Below are 21489 nucleotides of genomic sequence, written 5' to 3'. Positions count from 1 at the left end.
TTTGGTGCAAGAAGCCTTGAGAATGTTTATGGAAGGACAACTTTTCCGCTTCAAATGTAAATGTCATTATAGAACTTTCTCAGGTCATCAGTTTTAATGCTGAATGTTTTAATTACTAGATAAAAGCTTTCAACTTTGAGTTCAACTTTCTGGGATTTATTTAGTCAGAAATTACAATGTTAGGATGATAGTCCATTCAGATGTGGCAGTGTAAACCCTTTAAAATAAAAGAATAGTTTGCTTAACAGGATAAGGTGCGGTATGAAGGCACAGCTTTGGGAGGGGTTTCCCAAAACCCCTCTTTATCATTGTTGTCTTCTGCTTAGCTAAAAAGATACCATATGCAATAAAAAGGCTGCTCAAGCTTTGTTTTCTCTTAAGCTGGTTCTTGAGGTTTAGAAACACTCTCTCTTTTCAGATCTGTAATAGACCACCTGAAAGGCCAGTTACAGTTGAACCTTTGCCTGTCTGTTCTTAGGCTAAAATGCCAATGTGGAACCGCGTGCGTGTGCATTTAGTGGTGATGGTTAAATTTTCTATGAATCGAATAAATCATGTTTTTAAAAAAGTTAATGAGGCATTTAATTAATTAACAATGTCAGGTTTATGGCCTTTATGGTTACATTTTGCGGTTAATGGCATTCAGCTTATAGCTGCTTAACAGAGAATTGTCCAACAAAAACAGTTTGATTTTGTTTGGGAATGGGCGGGCTGCCCTTCAAACACTCCCATTTCCAGCGTGGAGAATAAACCAAGTAATGTATTGGGTAGACAGATTTCTCTGGCTTCTTCATTCTCTCTGTTGGTGACAGCAGTTGCCACCCATTTAAGATCCCATCACCCTCCCATCTAGGAGAGTGTCATTAGTCTGCCTGACCCCAACAGAAATGTGCAAGGGATGCTGGTCATGGCTGGATTGCAGCCTTCTAGCCAGGGCCCTTGACTGGGCCTTTGGAAACTTCCCAGCCGACCCGTTGCCAAAAGACCTGAGTTACAGGTCTAATATTTTGTGTTAATTGAATTTGGGGCCTAACCTGTCTGGGCCTCAGTTTCCTTAAGTGTCGAATGAGAATCATAACCACTTTTCCTTCCTGAGATCTCACAGGTCACTGTGGGATATGACATACACATTTGGGAACATCAGAAGTGTTATGGTGGCCAATGGCAAAACGTCTGACCGGGTTGTTGGTTTACTGTTGCTTTGCCTGCCATTCTCCAGGGTAACAGTTACTTACCCTTCAGCCTCGACATCTTTCACTTCTAGGTTCCCTCAAATCAGCCCTAGTAGTGATGAAGGTTTCCAGGTGAAGGCCATAATTGTCAGAGCAAATAAACCCTGGGTTGATAGGACACCAGGCCAGCTGCCGGGATCCGGGTAGATTGATCTGTGCACAGCAGTTGGTGGCGCTTAGAGCTGATCCCTGAGTCACATGACAGGGCCTCTCCCTGGCTGGGCACACAACTCATTAGCTTGCAGCCGTCCACTCGAGTCTGGCTAGTGAGGGCCTCCTAAAAGAGCAGCAGCTTCATGCGGTATCCTGGATACCAGTGCTCGGGCCAGGTGGCCTGGGAGCTCAGAGGATTGTGGGCTTTCTGGCAGGTGAGGGCCTGAAGCAAGAGACGCTTCTGTGGGCATGCCTTCTCTCTTCCTCCCCTTGATTTGGAATGGAGCTGCTGCAGTGGCCTGAAGCGACAGGGTATGGGTGGCCAGGGTTATCAGCGTGCAGCCTTAGGTTCACAGGGGGAGCATCTAGAACATTCTAGTTAGTGTTCAAGTGAGTGATCACCTTTGACTGATGTGTCCTAGAAAGGGCATAAAAGAATTTTCAGAACTCACCTTACGTTTATGGGTGGCTCAAATGCTGCCTATTTTAGGTTACGGATGAGTTACTTAAGAGTTGTCACAAAGGAGAGCCTGCTATGACCCATCGAGCTCCCCCCTTGCCAAGTAGAATGTGTGTTGGGCTACCCCACATGTTCTGGCTTTCCCTCTAGTCTTCAGAACCTGACAGCTCTCTGCTGGCCATGACTGCTAGGAAAACAGTGTAACCTGTTGTCTGCTGGCAGATACTGTTCCATGTGTTTGAACACTTTCTTAATGAAACATGGACTACATTACTGCTTTGCTTACTGGGAGCGGTTCATTTTAATGTATTAACACGCCAAAGAAGTGAGATTAATAACAGTGATTCTCATGCAGACTGTTGATGCGGAACACGTTCTGCAAAGGGGGAAGGGTAGGATCGTCTTACTTCGTTCTTGAAATGTGTAGGTTGTGGTAAGTGGTGTATTAGATTCCTGTCATTAACTTAAGTAAATATGAAAATATATTGATTCAGCCCCAAGTGGGGCAGAGAGTGAAGCAAAAAGAGGGTGGGGTTATTGGAAGCATTGATGTCATTTGTTGATGATGTGTATTGATACCAACAGAAGCACTGCCACCCAGGCTCCGACTCTGGGTCTTTCCAAGGGGCATGAGGACCAGCCTAAACTCTTGCACATCCTCCTCTCTGTGAAGTTGAGAAATGTTCTCCAGCTCATTTAATTGTTCATTATGCCTTGATTGGCCTTGCTTTTATCTAAGCTTGTGTCGCCATCCACTACTACCTATTGGATGAATCGATTGAGTGAGGATGTCCTTGAACTTATTCATGCGTCGTCTGAAACATTAGCAGCCAAATCCCTCTGTACTCACTGTGCCAGGCACTGAGCTAAGGGCTTGTGTGGGTCTTTAATTAGTTTCTTAGCAGCCCCTGGTAGGCTCTGTCACTCTCCTCCGGAGGAGGAAAGGAAGCTTTGGAGAATTCGGAGCATAACTTGCCCAGGGCCAGGCAGCTGGGCAACAGACCTCTAAATGATGCTGTCCCTGTCATCAGGCGCTTCGCACATGTGTTTGCCCCTCGCCAAGACATCCACAGCCTGCCCGAGAGGTAGTGGCTTCTCAGGCCTGAAGGTGTATGTCTTTGAAAGCTACAGAGAGGTCCACTTTACAAGGTCATCGTGCAGTGATCTGATGGCATTCCTCCCTCCCCTCCCCTCCCCACAGGAAGTGGTCCTGTACTGCTTGGAGAACAAGATTTGTGATGTAAATCATCGGGACAACGCAGGTTACTGCGCCCTGCATGAAGCTTGTGCCAGGGGCTGGCTCAACATTGTGCGACACCTCCTTGAATATGGCGCTGATGTCAACTGCAGTGCCCAGGATGGAACCAGGTCAGTGATGTGTCTTGTTCTCAGCCTGGCTCTGCTGAGACCAAGCTTCCCTACCTGTGCGGTGGCGGTTCTCAGGGTATGCGGGAAATTCCAGGAGGAAAGACAGAGAGCGACTGCAAGCACACTGACCACTGGGTCCTCTAGAATTGAATCCAGCAGACCTTTCTGGCAAATGTAGATGTAAAGCTCCCAATTTTGGACAGTCCTATAATGTTCCTATGAACCAAAGCTTCTGAAAATGTTGAGGCCTGCGAGAATAATTGGGGGTGTTGCCCTTTAAGACCCTGGACTCTTCATCACCATCTATGAAGTCACTGTATTTAAAATATATTTGAGCCGAAAGTACCAGGAGTACACACACAGGGCCAGCTGCCCCTCCGCTGGTTCAGCAGGACCTGCCATTGCCACCCACGTTCCCAGCCGTGGCCCTCACCCTGTCCTTGACCCTGGTTTATTGGTCAGAGACCCAGGTCTGAGTCAGCCCGAACATCTTCCTGGTTGTGTGAGTGGGATGCTGCCACGAGGCTGGGCACTGGGGGTTTCCTGAAGGTGACAGAAATAGCCAAACGGAAATGTATTTGGTCTTTCACACTTTGCAAATAGCATTCCCTCAGATTGGGCAGAGACCCATCTTCTCCCCGCCAACCCCAACCCCCAGCTCCATGGACACAGGTAGGAGGCCTCTGTACCCTGCTGAGAACACACCCCACCAGGCCTGTTTCTTCTCCCGACTGTTCCCTTGGCTTCTGGGCCAGAGGTTGATCACTGATCTGTGTGAGGTCCTGGGATCAGGCTTTCAGGAGAGTCTCTGCTAATCTCTTCGCATCTAGTTTCTTTTAAAAACAGAGGTGGGTTTTTTGTTTTTTGTTTTTTGTTTTTAATCGTGTGACAATTGCTTGTTGTATTGGCTTCCATGATGATGGGATCTCTTTTTTCCCCTGTAAGTTACCTTCACATGGTCCATGACTACTTAAATTTGTTGAAAATGTTTTCATTTTGGGCTTGACTTCCTTCTTAGGCCTTGGATTAAGATAGGGTTTGCAGGCCGGGTGCGGTGGCTCACGCCTGTAATCCCAGCACTTTGGGAGGCCGAGGCGGGTGGATCACGAGGTCAGGAGATCGAGACCATCCTGGCTAACATGGTGGAACCCCGTCTCTACAAAAATACAAAAAATGAGCCGGGTGTGGTGGCGGGTGCCTGTAGTCCCAACTGCTGGGGAGGCTGAGGCAGGAGAATGTTGTGAACCCGGGAAGCGGAGCTTGCAGTGAGTCGAGATCGTGCCACTGCACTCCAGCCTGGGCGACAGAGCGAGACTCTATCTCAGGAAAAAAAAAAAAAAAAAAGATAGGGTTTGCAGCTGGGCAGTGGCTCTCTTGCCTGTAATCCCAGCACTTCGGAGGCCAAGGCAGGAGGATCACTTGAGCCTAGGAGTTCAAGACTGGCCTGGAAAACGTAGTAAGACCCCGTCCCTACAGAAAATAAAAACATTAACCAGGCGTGGTATCACGCGCCTATAGTCCCAGCTACTGAGGAGGCTGAGGCAGAAGGATCACTTGAGCCCAGGAGATCGAGGCTGCAGTGAGCCATGATCCACCCCACTGCACTCCAGCCTGGGCAATGGAGTGAGACCCTGTCCACCCCCGCCTCCCTAACCTCCTCTCCCCACCAAAAAAGATAGATTTGGGTTTGAGATTTAGGCCTGAAATAGTCTCTTCATCTGCCCTGTAAAGGGTTAGTCATCAAAATAACAGTGATTCATTGCTTGACCTTGAGCCAGTCACTGTAGCTCAGTTTCCCTATCTGTGCAGTGGCGGTGACTGTGCACACCTCTTGGATGAAATATTGTTCTTAGGAGGCTCAGTACACAAGGTACACATGCACCCAGCTTTGCCTGTTGCTGTTAAAGGAGACAACTGCTTTATAAGCAAGTGTGGCTTGTGTGAGCATAATTCTATTGCGCCTCTCTTCCTAGGCCTCTGCACGATGCTGTTGAGAACGATCACTTGGAAATTGTCCGACTACTTCTCTCTTACGGTGCTGACCCCACCTTGGCTACGTACTCAGGTAGAACCATCATGAAAATGACCCACAGTGAACTTATGGAAAAGTTCTTAACAGGTATGACAAAGTTCAAGAAATGGTCTTATTCAAAAATTAGATGGTAACTCGATACAATAGATGATTGGAATTTGACTAGGCAGAAATCACAAAGGCCAAAACTGTAAAGGAGAGCAGCCGAGTGTTTGAACTTTTGTGTGGTTTGACTTTATTCTAGTGAAGCTAAGTCATCTATTCACCCTAATGTTTTAAAAGATTTCCTAAAGTTATTCTCATTTTCCACACATGCATTCTTAACTTAGGTATGGCTCATAGGATTACATCCTGAGTCTGGGAAAAATGACTCAAACCTTCCATACATGAAATTATTTGGACAGGTTTATGGTGTTAGGTCATCAGATAACCCATTACTTAAGCCCCGGGCATGACAAAATCCCTAAAGCAGAAGCACAAGGTTTTCATGAGTGTCAGGCACCTGCATTTAAATTCCTTATCAGGCACTTCCTGCCAAAGAATGCCACTAACTCACTGGTGACCCGCCCTTGTTTACCTTAAATTACGCTCACTTGTTGAAAGAAGCAGCTTAGTTAGGCTATCAAAGAAGAGATACATAAGTAGGCTGGACACAGTTGGCTCACGCCTGTAATCCCAGCACTTTGGGAGACCTAGGCAGGCGGATCACCCAAGATCAGGAGTTCCAGACCAACCTGGCCAACATGGTAAAACCCTGTCTCTACTAAAAATACAAAAATTAGCTGGGCATGGTAGTGGTGGGCGCCTCTAGTCCCAGCTTGGGAGGCTGAGGCAGGAGAATCCCTTGAACCCGGGAGGTGGAGGCTGCAGTGAGCCGAGATCATGCCACTGCACTCCAGCCTGGGCAACAGAGCGAGACTCTGTCCAGAAAACAAAAGAGATACATAAGTGTAATGCTACTTTATTTTGCTGAGAAAGAGGAAGACAGGAAATGACCTGCCAGCCTGTCATGAATTTATAGGAAAAAATGCCACGTGGCTCTGCCATCATTTTGTTCTCGGCAGTAGGTTTTATCTTGTTTTTTTATTTTTCTCTCTCTCCAGATTATTTAAATGACCTACAGGGTCGCAGTGATGATGACACCAGTGGCACTTGGGACTTCTATGGCAGCTCTGTTTGTGGTAAGCTGCATTGTTTGCTCTAGTTCAGTAGGAGGTGAACAAGTTCAAGTCCATTTCTGTCTGGTATGGGTGAGGGAAAGCCGGTGGTGGGCACTGGAAGCAGGACTCACTTGGGAAAGAATCTTGTTAAAGTCCTTGTTGTTGTTGACAACTGTGGACATCATGCTGTGTAGTTTACTGATTCCTTCCTCTCTTATTTGCCCTCCATTAGAACCAGATGATGAAAGTGGCTATGATGTTTTAGCCAACCCCCCAGGACCAGAAGACCAGGATGATGATGACGATGCCTATAGCGATGTGTTTGAATTTGAATTTTCAGAGACCCCCCTCTTACCATGTTATAACGTCCAAGTATCTGTGGCTCAGGGGTGAGCATGGCTATCATGTGGTTGAAAACTAGCTGAGCTGCTCTTGAGGTGACAGGAGTTAGAAATGCCCTTTAAGCAGATGAGGGTGGGTGGGTGAGTGAACTCCTTAACTGTCCATGACCCTCACACAATGCAGTAGATATTTTCCAGAAAGGGTACACATCAGCTTCCTTATACCCAGTGTGGTGAGGGGTGGGGCACAGCATGGTATAAACCTGCCTTCGTCACTAACACCAAGGCTTGTCACTCCCCAGAGAAGTGAGTGACTGGAACTTTATGGAAGGGTCAGCACCTCGAATACTTCAATCCTTAGACACTTTGAGAAGGTGTCCTCCGTAGGACTCCCTGCAACAGGCCACTATAGAATGTTTTGAGATGTACTGGACTACACTGATAAAACACCTTGTGTAAGGTTAGGACAATCATTGTACATGACACTTAGGATATTGGTGTGTCATCAGATTTAGTTAATCTCCTCTGCCCCCTATGGTTGAGCCCCTATATGCCAGTGACCAGTCGCTTTGGGTGTACTTGTCAAGAGACTGCTCTGCTGTGTGTTGACAGAGCTGCTTGATGAGTAACATCCTCTTCAGCCCCAAAGCTATAAACATGTATGCCATTACAAACAGTGATGGAAATCACAAAGTATGGTAGGTTGTATGCAAGGAATGTAATACTTTCCTTCTCCAAAGTGTCACTCCCAAAACAATGGAAGGATGGGAGTGGACATGCCTGAATGGAAAGGAGAGACAGCCTTGTGTGTTTATAATGCTGTTAGTGAGGGTCTGAAGAGAGAAGAGATCAAAGAAGTGGGGATACAGACTTACTCCCCCAGTGACTGTTGATAACAGGGCACTTGGATAGGCTTGACCCGAGTTGTGGTCACAGCTGAATGAACAGGACTTTACCACCAGAAAGGGGAGAAATGGGGCTTATTCAGATGGTCCTCCCTAGATGGACAGATGAGTCCAGAGTTCCTACTGCTAGAAGTAGTTACTCTCCCTCACCTTAAAAAAGAATGGCGATCAGAGAGTAGGTATGGTGAGAAATGAGGAGTGGGAGCAGAATGAAAGGACATAGCTAGAGGCTGGTCCAGTCGGGCTGGTAGTTAATATTGGGAGCATTTTTCATTTTACTGAAAACTCAAAGCATTTTCCTTTCTGTTTTGTAGGCCACGAAACTGGCTACTGCTTTCAGATGTCCTTAAGAAATTGAAAATGTCCTCCCGCATATTTCGCTGCAATTTTCCAAACGTGGAAATTGTCACCATTGCAGAGGCAGAATTTTATCGGCAGGTTTCTGCAAGTCTCTTGTTCTCTTGCTCCAAAGACCTGGAAGCCTTCAACCCTGAAAGTAAGGAGCTGTTAGATCTGGTGGAATTCACGAACGAAATTCAGACTCTGCTGGGCTCCTCTGTAGAGTGGCTCCACCCCAGTGATCTGGTCTCAGACAACTACTGGTGAGCAAGCCAGACCCACCGTGTACAGTGTGTTATAGTGTTAATCCTTGTGCATATGTGTCATAATACGACTATTTCTGTAAAGAAAGGACACTATTACATATGAAAATATCTCTTCTTTATATAAGAGAAATTACTCCAGTCAGAAGGACTTAGAAACATGTTTTTTTCCTTTTAAACTTTTAAGTCAGTTTTTATGAAGTTGTTATAATGTTTCTTTACTTTTCAATGCACACATGCTTTGGGATATGTTTGTTTTTACTTGGAACATTTGTTTCTTTTCTTTTTTAAGGAGAAAAAAAATGAGTAAAAGAAGCTCCACACTTTGACTTAATTTCATACAAAGCTCTGATGACAGAGGCCATGACTGTGTAGAGTGGTCAGAACTGTGTGGTTGGTTTGAGGGAGCGAATTTGGGGAAGGCACTTGGTGATATAACTTTGTTTTGTTTACAGAGTACCTGCTCGGGCCAGGTATATGCTATTGGATGTAATCCAGTAGTGTGTAATATAAATTCAAACCATATCCACACACAACAACTAATTGTATGAAACTTTTATATCCTAATTTAAAAGCTGTGAAATTAGTTTTCACGCATCAAACCGGATTGTTTATATGTTTAAACATTTTATGCTCTTATTTAAAGAAGACTTTGAGCTATTTTTTTCTGTACCCTGTAAAATATTGAAAACTAACATAATATGTTGAGGTTGCTCGGAAATGTACATAAAACTAAAATTTTCTGAATCGTGTGTTTATGTTTGAAATCTGTGTTTTAACTTTGTAAGTAAATTCTCTGCCTTTGTATTTATATTTTACAAAAATTTTCTTAAAAGGCAATAAAACTGTTGAGGAAAGGAGAAAATTGAAGTACCTTGTGTCCTATGTATTCCTAAAGCATTATTGTTGTCCCTGATTCTTCTTAAATGGTGCTGGTGATGTATTCCCTATAGGTAACTTTAGAGCAATTTATAGTCTCTAGAAACCAAAGCGGACTGGAGGGTTTTGGAGGAGTTATACTCAGAATATAATTTGGGGTCCTATTCTGAAAGCCCAATTCTTGGACATATTCCTGTCTCTTAGAACCTTCTCTTTCCTGTCTTCCTTTGATGCTTATGGAGGCTTTTGCATTGCCTTTGGCCTTGACCTATTTCAGTCCCACGTCATGGCCAACTCTCTAGGAGTGTTTTTTCTGAAACTAGGCATTTGTTATGTCACTTCTGCAGCCCTTCTGTTGCATGGCCTGAGAGTCAAGGCGTATAGAGCCAACCTTTCCTCTGTTCTTGACTTTTCCCAGCAGTATCTGCATTGGGCACTATCAGTTGGCCCTTGATTGCCATCTCACTTGCTTTTGTGCCTGTCCTTCACTATAGAGGCTAGAAAGCTGAAAACTACTCGACTCCCTTGCAGCTAGCTTTCTGAGTGCATATTCAGTTTGGAAGGCAGCATGAGGTAGGGGCACCTTCCTACTACAGTGGCTGTGGATAAGAAAATTTGAAGAGACATGCCAGCCGGTTGGAATGACTGACCAGCATTCCAGTGTCTGGTTTTCAGCTTCGTGGGTGATGAGATACAGTAGTGGTTGTGGCAGTGGCAGCTTTCTAATTCTTGGATGACAGCCTCAGCAGATTGTTCCTGAACCCTGTGGATCCAGAGTTGTCCCTGACTCCTATTCCCCCAGCCCTTCCAAAGACCTATTCATCTGGGTACTTTTGTCAAATCCATTTGTGCACCGAATGCCCTCAGTGCTTTCTGATCCTGCATGGAACACTAGGACCGCGAAAGCAGAGGAAAAAGGCTGTCAGGACACTGTATTTGTCAGGCCAGCAAACACTGTGGCCCAACAGGAAAAGTGAGGCATTGTTGGGAATGAAGAAATTCCATGTGAGGAATGCAAGAGTCCTTTTCAGGGGAATGTTGGCTACAAATGAAGTTTGAAGTGTATCCTGAAGGCAAAAGGCAGCCTACCATCTTATTTACTAATTTTTCTGATAATAGAAAATGTATACCTTTTTATTTAAAAAGTCCAATCATGTCAGAAATAGACATGTTTCCTATTATCCCCTCCCCTCCCCCACTCATGTTAACCACTATTAACAGTTTGCTTAATTTTTGTTTTATAGGAAGTCCCCTCAAAAAGCAGAGGGGAGTGTTGAAGTGAAAAAAACAGATAACAAGACCAGAAAAACAGATAACAAGACCAGTAAAACAGACCTGTAGAAATGATTTAAGCAAAAGAGGACTGGTAAACCTGAACTACCATCAAAGCTACGAGAGATCCTACACACCCAGATTTAAAAGATAATAAAAACTTGAGGGCATCTGGCTCTTTGTATTGGGGTTGGAGGCAAAGGGAGAGCCCAAGGCCAACTGAGGTTTCCATCTTGGATGAAGGTCATTCTGTTAATTAAGCTAGGAAAACAGGTGAGAGCCACAAGATTAGGGTGTGCAGAAGAAGCAGCTTGGTGCAGGAGACATTTAAGGCTGTGGTTCATGCAGTTGGAGGAGCTAGTAGACAGAACAGTTAGTGCAAGAACTGTCAGGGTGGTTGGAAACATGGACGTAGAACTCACTGGGGGTATAGATGAGATCCCCATGGCTGAGAAAGGTTTGGATGAAAAGCAATGCCCCACCCCTGCTTAGGAACTCTCCATGGGTAATAGAGCTCACCGTGAACATAGAGTAGGCCACAGATATGGACCAGATCACACTCCACGGGGAGAGGGACGCATCACCAGAAGGCAGGGGAGCTTATTGTGTGTTGAGAGGAACTCAGTATGGGTATTTCAAATGCTCTCCACAGGTTTGGAGCAATCATGATCTAAGATCACCTCGGGCGTTGAAGAGCTCTCCACAGGTGAAGATGTTAAGACAGGTATAAGTGAGATCCCACTGCAGGTAGAGAGGCCATTCCAGTAGAACTCCTGGAGGGAAGGGAGCTCACTGTGGGTGTAGAAGACACCACAGGTATAGATGAGATCGTATTGGCCGTATAGAAACACCATGGGTTTAGAAGAGCTCACCAGAGGTACAGAGCAGACCTTTATAGGCCCTCACTTGGGCGTCCAGGAACCCACCAGCAGCGTAGAAGGGTTTCCATGAAGGTCAACGTGAGTGCAATGGAGCTCCCCACGGGTAGACAGCAGAAGTGGTTCATTCCAGTTCTGAAGGTGTCCCTTAGGATCAGGACATGCTTTCCTTTGCCCTGTCCTCCCTCTTCATGGCTAGAATGTGGCTGTTCTAGTTATACCTGTCACAACCTACTGTCAAGAACCAGGGGCTTCCTGCAGGAATGATTGACCCGAGTCTATGGCAGAGAACATACAAGGTGAGTGAGCCTAGCCAGTACTGTGACAGACTGGCTCCATATGGCGCCTGGGGTGATAAGAAGGACCCAGCATTACCTCTACAGTATTATAGAAAATGTGCCAGTCTGGGCAACGTGACGATACCCCATCTCTAGTAAAAATAAAAATTATCCAGCCATGGTGGCACATGCCCATAGTACCAGCTACTGGGGAGGCTGAGTTGGGAGAATCTTTTGTGCCTGGGAGATCAAGGCTACAATGAACCATGATCAAGCTACTGCACTCCAGCCTGGGCCACAGAGTGAGACCCTGTCTCAAAAAAAGAAAAAAAAAGTAACTTGAATCCAGTAATGAGGAAACAGACACATTCTGGAAGACAAGACAACTGACTTGGCTTCCCCCCGCCCCCCTGAGACGGGGGGAAGTCTCGCTCTGTTAACTCAGGCTGGAGTGCAGTGGCATAATCTTGGCTCATTGCAACCTCTGCCTCCTGGGTTCAAGCAAGCACACCTGGCTAATTTTTGTATTTTTAGTAGAGAAGGGGTTTCACCATGTTGGCCAGGCTGGTCTCAAACTACTGACCTCAAGCGATCCGCCCACGTCCGCCTTTTTTTTTTTCAATCCATGCCATGAAAACAAAATAAGCAGGAGGGAATGTTCTAGATTAGGGAAGATTGAGGAGAAGACAAATGAAATGCATGAACTTTGATAGAATCCTAGATTGGGGTAAAATTTCCTATCAGACACTTAAGGGACTACTGGTAAAATCGGTAAAAATCAATCTTAATAAGATACAATTTATATCAAATCAAAGGCATCCAGTTCTGAGTTTCAGCAATTTTACATACATGTAACTACCACTCCCAATCAAGCATCTAACATTTGTCAGCCCAGAAAGTTCCCTTGTGCCCTTTACTTTCAACACCTCCCTGACCCCAGGCAACCACAGATGTGGTTTCTGTCACTATAGAGTCAATGGGGAAATTGAAATAAAGACTGTAAATTAAAGGGTATTATTGAATAAATGTGCATTTTCTTAGGAATGATAATGGCATTGTGGTCATATAGGAGAATGTTCATACTCTTGAGATATATGTATGCTAGGGTGCTCAGGGATGAATTATTGGAGGTCTGTCATTGACTTCCAAATGGTTCAGAAAAGAAAAGCACAGAAAAATATTAATATGTTTATTATTATACAGATAAAGCATAGAAAAATATTAATAATTGGGGAATCCAGGTAAAGGGTATATTAAATCGTTCTTTCACCATTTTTTTTTTTTTTGAGATAGAGTTTCGCTCTTGTTGCCCAAGCTGGAGTGCAATGGCACGATCTTAGCTCACCGCAACCTCCACCTCCTGGGTTCAAGCGATTCTCCTGTCTCAGCCTCCCCAGGAGCTGGGATTACATGCGTGCACCACCACGCCCGGCTAATTTTATATTTTTAGTAGAGACGGGGTTTCTCCATGTTGGTCAGGCTGGTCTTGAACTCCCGACCTCAGGTGATATGCCCACCTTGGCCTCCCAAAGTGCTGGGATTACAGGCGTGAGCCACTGTGCCTGGCCTTTTTTTTTTTTTTTTTTTTTTTTTGAGAGTCTCACTGTGTTGCCCAGGCTGAAGTTGAAGTGCAGTGGCACGATCTCAGCTCGCTGCAGCCTCGACCTCTTGGGCTCAAGCAATCCTCCCACCTCAGCCTCCAAAGTAGCTGGGACTGCAGGCACGTGCCACCACACCCAGCTAACTTTTGGATTTTTAGTAGAGATGGAGTTTCACCATATTGCCTGGGCTGGTCTCAAACTCCTGAGCTCAAGCAATCCATCCACCTCAGCATCCTAAAGTGCTGGGATTGCAGGCTTGAGCCACTGTGACTGCCCATTCTTTCACCTTTTACATAGGTTTGGAATTTTTCGAAATAATGTTGAGGGAAAAAAATCATAATTTCCATCTCACACTTTTTTTCAATACCTCATTACTGCTTCCTCAGAGAAGGGTGAAACAAAGACAGGTTAAAACATTTATTACCTTGTCACTCTTCTCCTTTTTCTAAAAGTAATATTCTGTCAAAAACACAGGGCCCAAGAGGTTTGGCAGCCTCTCCCCTGCAAAACTTGGGTTCAGAGTTCAGGGTTTGGATTTGGGTCTGTTTGGGGTGGATTGGGGCGGGGGGTCTCTTCTCCTCACTCTGAAGTCATCGTCTCTCCGAAAGCACTTTGATTTAGATAAGTGGAAGGATTTCTGAGGGTGGATTCATCAGCCAGGTCTCAACCTCGTTAAGTACCTGTGGCCAGACAGCAGGAAGGAAGCCACTGGCTAGAGTGGCAGGGCCGGCTGTGAGAATGCCCTGCTGTCCTTGCTCTGCCACCACCGCACTCACAAAGAGGTCTCACTTCCTGTGGCTCCTCCTCAGCATGCAGTGGGCATCACGGGGGCAGTGAGGTGGGTTCATTCTGGCAGGATGTGCATCTTTGGCTTGAGGACTCACCATCAGCCTGGCTACTTTTCTTGGAGCTACATTGCAGACTTTGAATCTTCCTACACACCCCTCCTTCCTTCTCTCCTTCCACAGGAGTCAGACCTGCATCTCAGTGTGAAGGTCCTCCCCACCTTTTCCTGCTTTCTCTCCCAATGGATGTTACCTGTCTAAGCCCATCTTGGCCTCTGCTTCTTGTCCCACCTAAACGCGCACACTTTTTCTCTGCCACATGTCCAATAAAAGAGGGCTTAGAGCCAGAGTTAGCAGGGGCTAGATGTGCTTCTGGAAGCTGGTGTTTTCCCTCAGTGTGTCTCTCTCCTCCCTCCCTCCCTCTCTCCCTCCCTTCCTCCCTTCCTCTCTTCCTCCCTTCCTTCCTTCCTCTTTCTTTCTTTTTTCTCACTCTGTCACCCAGGCTGGAGTGCAGTGGTGCAATCTCAGCTCACTGCAACCTCCACCTCCCAGGCTCAGGTGATCCCACCTCAGCCTCCTGGAACAACAAGCACACACCACCACACCTGGCTAATTTTTGGTTTTTTTCTTTTGTAGAGATGGGATTTTACCATGTTGCCCAGGCTGGTCTCGAACTCCTGGGCTGAAGCAATCAGCCCTCCTCGGGCTCCCCAAGTGCTGGGATTACAGGTGTGAGACACCGTACCCAGCCCTCAGTGTCTGTTTCTATTAAAAGGAAGAAGAGGGCCGGGCGCGGTGGCTCAAGCCTGTAATCCCAGCACTTTGGGAGGCCAAGACGGGCAGATCACGAGGTCAGGAGATCGAGACCATCCTGGCTAACACGGTGAAACCCCGTCTCTACTAAAAAATACAAAAAACTAGCCGGGCGAGGTGGCAGGCGCCCGTAGTCCCAGGTAGTCCGGAGGCTGAGGCAGGAGAATGGCGTGAATCCGGGAGGCAGAGCTTGCAGTGAGCTGAGATCCGGCCGCTGTACTCCAGCTTGGGCAATAGAGCCAGACTCGGTCTCAAAAAAAAAAAAAAAAAAAAAAAAAAAGGAAGAAGAGGAATAGGAAAAGGAAGAAGAAGAGGAAAAGAACAGTAAAAGGTCTACTTTGGATGAATGGTCAGGTCAGGGAAGGCTGCTCTGGGGAGGTGGCCTTTAAGCAGGACAAGTGGATAAATTGCCTTGTAGTCAAACAATAAGATGCCATACCCCAGCTACTCCAGTCAAGACACATAAATGTCACAAACATGACATTGACCAAAATAGAAGGTAAATTGCAGAAGAATGCATGTAATGTGACACATTTATATAAAATATTAAAGTAGGCAAAAATACCATTATACTGTTAATGGGTTTCTGACTAATTAGTCAAGATATAAACCCAAGAAGAGGAGTGATCTCTACCAAATCCAGGACAGTAGATACATCTGGGTGAGTGGGCAGTGGAGGGCAGGAAATGGTTAAGAGAAGGAGAAGGAGGAGGAGCCAGGCAGGGGAAAGAGGAGGAGAGAGGGAGGGAGAGAGGGAGGGAGGGAGGGAGGGAGGGAGGGTGGAAGGAAGGAAGGAAGGAAGGAAGGAAGGAAGGAAGGAAGGAAGGAAGGGAGGGGAAGGAGGGAAGGGGGAAGGGAGGGAGGGAGGGAGAGAGAGGGGACAAGGAAAGGCAGAAAATGCCAAGATATGAACTTTGAGGGAGAGAGAGGGGGACAAGGAAAGGCAGAAAATGCCAAGATATGAACTTTGGTACCAGAACATTTTTTTCACTGTAGCCTGAGTGGTACTTAAAATAACAGAAGTAAACAGCGGTTCTGGTCTCCAGAAACATCCTATGTTTGCAGTCCTAGAAGGAATATTGTAAGAGTTTGCAATTATTCCTTAACTGGCTGGCTTTCTTTTACAGATTAATATTGCTGGGGAGTGGGATCCTGACCCTGAACACACTTAGGAGGCAACTGAGAGGCTCGCTGATTGACCCAAAACTTATTTCTGCTTCCACCACCCCAACCCCAACTCTGCTAAATTTGCAAGGTCCATACAAGTCCTGGCAATGTCCCCAACTAAAAGCTTCAGACTAAAAGGGTGGGACTGAGAAGGACAAGTCCCAAACATTAGGAAGTCAGTCTAGTTCTGTTCCACTACTTGATTTCAGCTCTCCAAAAGCGAGCAGTCCTCGTGGTCTAGTCCCTGGGGTGATGATTGCTTATGCCTGTGCAAGGTTGGCACTTTTAGGGTATTCAAATTTAAGCAAATAGGCTGGGTGCGGTGGCTCACACCAGTAATCCCAACATTTTGGGAGGCCGAGGCGGGAGGATCACCTGAGGTTAGGAGTTTGAGACCAGCCTGGCCAACAAAGCAAAACCCCGTCTCTACTAAAACTACAAGAATTAGCCGGGCATGGTGGCACGCACCTGTGATTCCAGCTACTCAGGAAGCTGAGGCAGGAAAATTGCTCGAACCTGGGAGGTGGAGGTTGCAGTGAGCTGAGATCATGCCATCGCACTCCAGCCTGGCCAAGAAGAGCGAAACTCCATCTCAACAACAGAAAAACAAAAAAACAAATGTAGGCAAATAATAGGTAGGTTCCTGTCTCTCCTTTCATTCACCTTTCTCCCTCCCCATCTCTCACTTAATCCCTGACGCCTCTCTATTCCAGTTACAATGGCGGCATAAGAGTTATTCCAAAACTTCATGGCTTTTACTGGCATAAGGACAGACATATAGGCCAATGGATTGAATAGACTAGAATAAAATAGAGAGCTCACAAATAAACCTTCACACATACTATATAATCAACTAATTATACAGTACTGATTATTGACAATACTGTCAAAAATCAACTGACTTTTGACAAGGGTACCAAAATTATTTAATGGGGAAAGAACAGTCTTTTCCACAAATGATGTTGGAAGAACTGGATCCACACACAGAGAATAAAGTTGGGCCTCTACCTCACACCGTCTACAAAAATTAACTCAAAATGGGCCAGGTGTGGTGGCTCACGCCTGTAATCCCAGAACTTTGAGAGGCTGAGGTGGGTGGATCACAAGGCCAGGAGTTTAAGACCAGCCTGGCCAACAAGGTGAAATCCCATCTCTACTAAAAATACAAAAATTAACTGGGCATGGTGGTACGTGCCTGTAATCCCAGCTACTCAGAAGGCTGAGGCAGGAGAATCACTTGAACCCGGGAGGCAGAGGTTTCAATGGGCCGAGATTGCGCCATGATCGCGCCATTGCACTGTAACCTGGGCAATAGAATGAGACTCTGTCTCAAAAAAAAAAAAAAAAAAAAAAGGAATTTGAGAGTAACCTGGCCAACATGGTGAAACTCCATCTCTACTGAAAATCCAAAAATTAGCTGGGTGTAGTGTTTGGCACTTGTAATCCCAGCTACTTGGGAGGCTGAGGCAGGAAAATCACTTGAACCCAGGAGGCAGAGGTTGCAGTGAGCCAAGATTGTGCCATTGCACTCCAGCCTGGGCAACAGAGCAAGACTCCGTATCAAAAAAAAAAAAAAAAAAAATTAACTCAAAATGGATCAATGACCTAAGTGTAAGAACTAAAACTATAAAGCTCTGAGAAAAGAAAAATGGGAGTAAATCTTCCATGAGGCAACGGCTTTTTTGATATGACATTATAACACTCAAACCTCAAGCAACCAAAGGAAAAATAAACTGGACTTTCTCAAAGTTAACAATTTTTATGCTTTAAATGAAATCATTGAGAAAGTCAGTCAGACACAGTGGTGTGTACCTATAGTTCTAGCTAGTCAAGAGGCTGAGGTGGGAGGATCACTTGAACCCAGCCCAACCTGGGCAACACAGTGAGATCTCTCTCCTCTCCTCTCCTCTCCTCTCCTCTCCTCTCCTCTCCTGTCCCCTCCCCTCCCCTCCCCCTCCCTCCTTCTTTTCTTTTCTTTTTTTTTGAGTTGGGGCACTCTCTCTGTCACCCAGGCTGGAGTGCACTGGTGTGATCTTGGCTCACTGCAACCTCCACCTCTCGGGTTCAAGCAATTCTCCTGCCTCAGCCTCCTGAGTAGCTGGGATTACAGGCATGTGCCACCACGCCTGGCTAATTCTTGTATTTTTAGTAGAGACAGGGTTTCACCATGTTGGCCAGGCTGGTCTCCAACTCCTAACCTCAGGTGATCCACCCGCCTTGGCCTCCCAAAGCGCTGGAGTTATAAGCATGAGCCACCACACCCAGTCCCTCGTTTCTTAAAAAACAAAGAAAAACAAAGACAACCCACAGAATGGGAGAAAAATATTTGTAAATCGTGTATCCGGTAAGGAACTTGTATCCAAAATATATAAATAACTCTAGGCCAGGTGCGGTGGCTCACACCTGTAACCCCAGCACTTTGGGAAGCCGAGGCGGGTGGATCCCCTGAGATCAGGCATTCGAGACCAGCCTGACTAACATGGTGAAGCCTGTCTCTACTTAAAATACAAAGTTAACAGGGCATGATGGCTGGCACCTGTAATCCCAGCTACTAGAGAGGCTGAGGGAGGAGAATCACTTGAACCTGGGAGGCAGAGGTTGCAGTGAGCCGAGATTGCGCCATTGCACTCCAGCCTGAGTGACAGAGTAAGACTTCATCTCAAAACAAAAACAAAAACAAAAACTCTAGGTCAGCCACAGTGGCTCATGCCTGTAATCCCGGCACTTCGGGAGGCTGAGGTGTGAGAATTGCTTGAGCCCAGAAGTTTGCGACCAGCCTGGGCAACACAGAGAGACCCCATCTGTAAATATATATGTGTGTGCGCATGTGCATAACTCTTACAACCCAATAATAAGACAAATTAAGTCAACCAATTAAAAAATGGGTAAATGATTTAAATAAACATTTTTCCAAAGAAGATAGATAAGTGGCCAATAAGCACAAGAAAATATGTTCAACAACATTAGCCATTAGGGAAATGTAAATCAGAACCACAATGAAGCAGCACTTCACACCCATTAGGACAGCTCTAATAAATAAAAAAGACACATAATAACAAGTGTTGGTGAGAACATGGAGAAATTGGATACCTCATATATTGCTGGTGGGAATCCAAAATGAAGCAACCACTTTGGAAAACAGTTTGGCAGTACATTCAACATGTTAAATACAGACTTTCCATATTACCCAGCAATTCCACTCCTAGGTATACACTCAAGAGATATGAAAACATATGTCTACACCAAAACATGTGCATGAGTGTTCAAAGCAGCATTAGTCATAAGAGCCAAAAGGTAGATACAAATCAAATGTTCATCAACTGATGAATAAGAAAAATGTGGCCAAGTGTGTTGGCTCAAGCTTTTAGTCCTAGCTACTCAGGAGGCTGAGGTTGGAGGATCACTTGAGCCCAGGAAGTCGAGGCTGCAGTGAGCTATGATCACATCACTGCACTCTAGCCTGGATGATGGAGTGAAACCCTGCCTCAAAAAATAAACTAAGAATAAAATAACAATGGCCAGGCATGGTGGCTCACACCTGTAACCCCAGCACTTTGGGAGGCCAAGGCGGGCGGATCACCTGAGGTCAGGAGTTTGAGACCAGCCTGGCCAACATATAGTGAAACCCCATCTCTACTAAAAAAAACACAAAACTTAGCTGGGTGTGGTAGCACACGCCTGTAGTCCCAGCTACTTGGGAAGCTGAGGCAGGAGAATGGCTTGAACCCAGGAGGCGGAGGCTGCAGTGAGCTGAGATCATGCCACTGTACTCTAGCCTGGGTGACAGAGCAAGACTCCGTCTCAAAAAAAAAAAAAAAGAATAAAATAACATAATAATTTTTTTCTTTTTTTTTCTTTTTTTTTTGAGACCGAGTTTTCACTCTTATTGTCCAGGCTGGAGTGCAATGGCGTGATCTCGGCTCACCACAACCTCTGCCTCCCGAGTTCAAGCAGTTCTCCGGTCTCAGCCTTCCTGAGTAGCTGAGATTACAGTCATGCGCCACCACGCCTGGCTAATTTTGTATTTTTAGTAGAGATGGAGTTTCTCTGTGTTGGTCAGGTTGATCTCAAACTTCCAACCTCAGGTGATCCGCCCGCCTCAGCCTCCCAAAGTGCTGGGATTACAAGCGTGAGCCACCGCGTCTGGCAATAAAAAAACAGTTTAAAAAGAAAATGTGGTGTAAACATGCAAAGAATATTATTTGACACTAAAAGGAATGAAGTTCTGATCTGCACTACGACATGGGTGAACCTTAAAAGCATCATGCTGAGTGAAAGAAGCCAGTGAGAAAGGATCACATATCGCGTGATTCCATTTATACGAAATCTCCAAAATGGGCAAATCCGCGGAAACAGAAAGTAGATTAATGGTTCCCAGGGGCAGTAAGAGGGTGGAGAGAAGGAGGATTCTGGACCCTTTTTGGGAAGTCATGAAAATGTTCTCCAGTTGGTTGTGGTGATGGCTGCACAACTCCGAATATACTAAAACCATTTAATTGTACACTTTAAATGAGTTAATTTTATGGTATGTGAATTATATCTCAATAAAGATTTTTAAAAGGAACTTCGTGTTTCAAAGCAAGAACATTAATTTCCTAGTGAATCTGCAGTTTGAACAGATCTCCCTTGGGAGAGCTCACCTATGCTCCACTTGGCGTCAGCTGAGATGGTTCAAGGGCTGGAGCTGGAATCCTCTGGAGGCTGGTTCATTCATTCACTCACATGTCTGGTGACTGAAGCTGGGTATGGGCTGGGACTACAGCTGGGGCTGTCAGCCGGAACACTTTCACTTTGTGTGTGGCCTAAGACTCTTCTCTACCTGGTGGCTGGGTTCCAGAAAGGATAAGCATCCACAGAAGAGACGGGGGCCACTCAGAAGCTGCATTTCCTTGATTTATTTTTTATTTTTGGAGATGTGGTCTCGCTCTGTAACCTAGGCTGGAGTGCAGTGCTTCGATCATGACTTGCCACAGCCTCAAACTCCTATCCTCAAGTGATCCTCCTTCCATAGCCGAGTAGCTGGGAACACAGGCCCACACCACCACGCCTGGCTAATTTGTTAATTTTAAGAAGAGACGGGGGTCTTAGTATGTTGCCCAGACTGGTCTCAAACTCCTGGCCTCAAGTGATCCTCCTGCCTTCGCCTCCTGAGTAGCTAGGATTACAGGCATCAGTCACCACACGCAGCTGTACTTCCTTTTATGACCTACTTTTGATGGTCACACATCATCCCCTGTTTGTTAGAGGGCAATAACTGAGGGCAGCCCATAATCAAGAAGAGATGAGGCCGGATGTGGAGGCTCACGCCTGTAATCCCAGCACTTTGGGAGGCTGAGGTGGGTGGATCACCTGAGGTCGGGAGTTCGACACCAGCCTGACCAACATGGAGAAACCCCATGTCTACTAAAAATACAAAATTAGCCAGGCGTGGTGGCACATCCCTGTAATCCCAGCTACTTGGGAGGCTGAGGCAGGAGAATCGCTTGAACCAGGGAGGCAGAGGTTGCAGTAAGCTGAGATTGTGCCATTGCAGTCCAGCCTGGGCAACAAGAGCAAAACTCCG

The 21489-nt window shown here is 45.9% G+C and overlaps 1 protein-coding gene across 11 annotated transcripts in view; it reads left to right on the top strand.

The window, feature by feature from the left end:
• Positions 1–11709, top strand: part of BCOR (BCL6 corepressor) — a 130494-nt gene extending 118785 nt beyond the window's left edge. For 4 of the 11 annotated variants that reach the window (XM_050775165.1, XM_050775167.1, XM_050775166.1 and 1 more), the window contains 6 exons: positions 3047–3213; positions 5187–5332; positions 6349–6426; positions 6638–6794; positions 7966–8253; positions 10377–11709. In XM_050775165.1, the coding sequence (XP_050631122.1) occupies positions 3047–3213; positions 5187–5332; positions 6349–6426; positions 6638–6794; positions 7966–8253; positions 10377–10473 (933 nt within the window). In that variant the 3' untranslated portion in view covers positions 10474–11709. Of the gene's footprint in view, positions 1–3046; positions 3214–5186; positions 5333–6348; positions 6427–6637; positions 6795–7965; positions 9124–10376 lie in introns of those variants that run through there. The other 7 variants (XM_050775175.1, XM_050775173.1, XM_050775174.1 and 4 more) reach the window with 2 other exon arrangements.
• The last annotated feature ends 9780 nt before the right edge of the window (positions 11710–21489 follow it).

The sequence above is a fragment of the Macaca thibetana genome, chromosome X, assembly GCF_024542745.1.
Source record: "Macaca thibetana thibetana isolate TM-01 chromosome X, ASM2454274v1, whole genome shotgun sequence".
Lineage (NCBI taxonomy): Eukaryota > Metazoa > Chordata > Mammalia > Primates > Cercopithecidae > Macaca > Macaca thibetana.
Note: the sequence above shows the minus strand (reverse complement) of the source record. Positions and strands in the feature narration are given on the sequence as shown.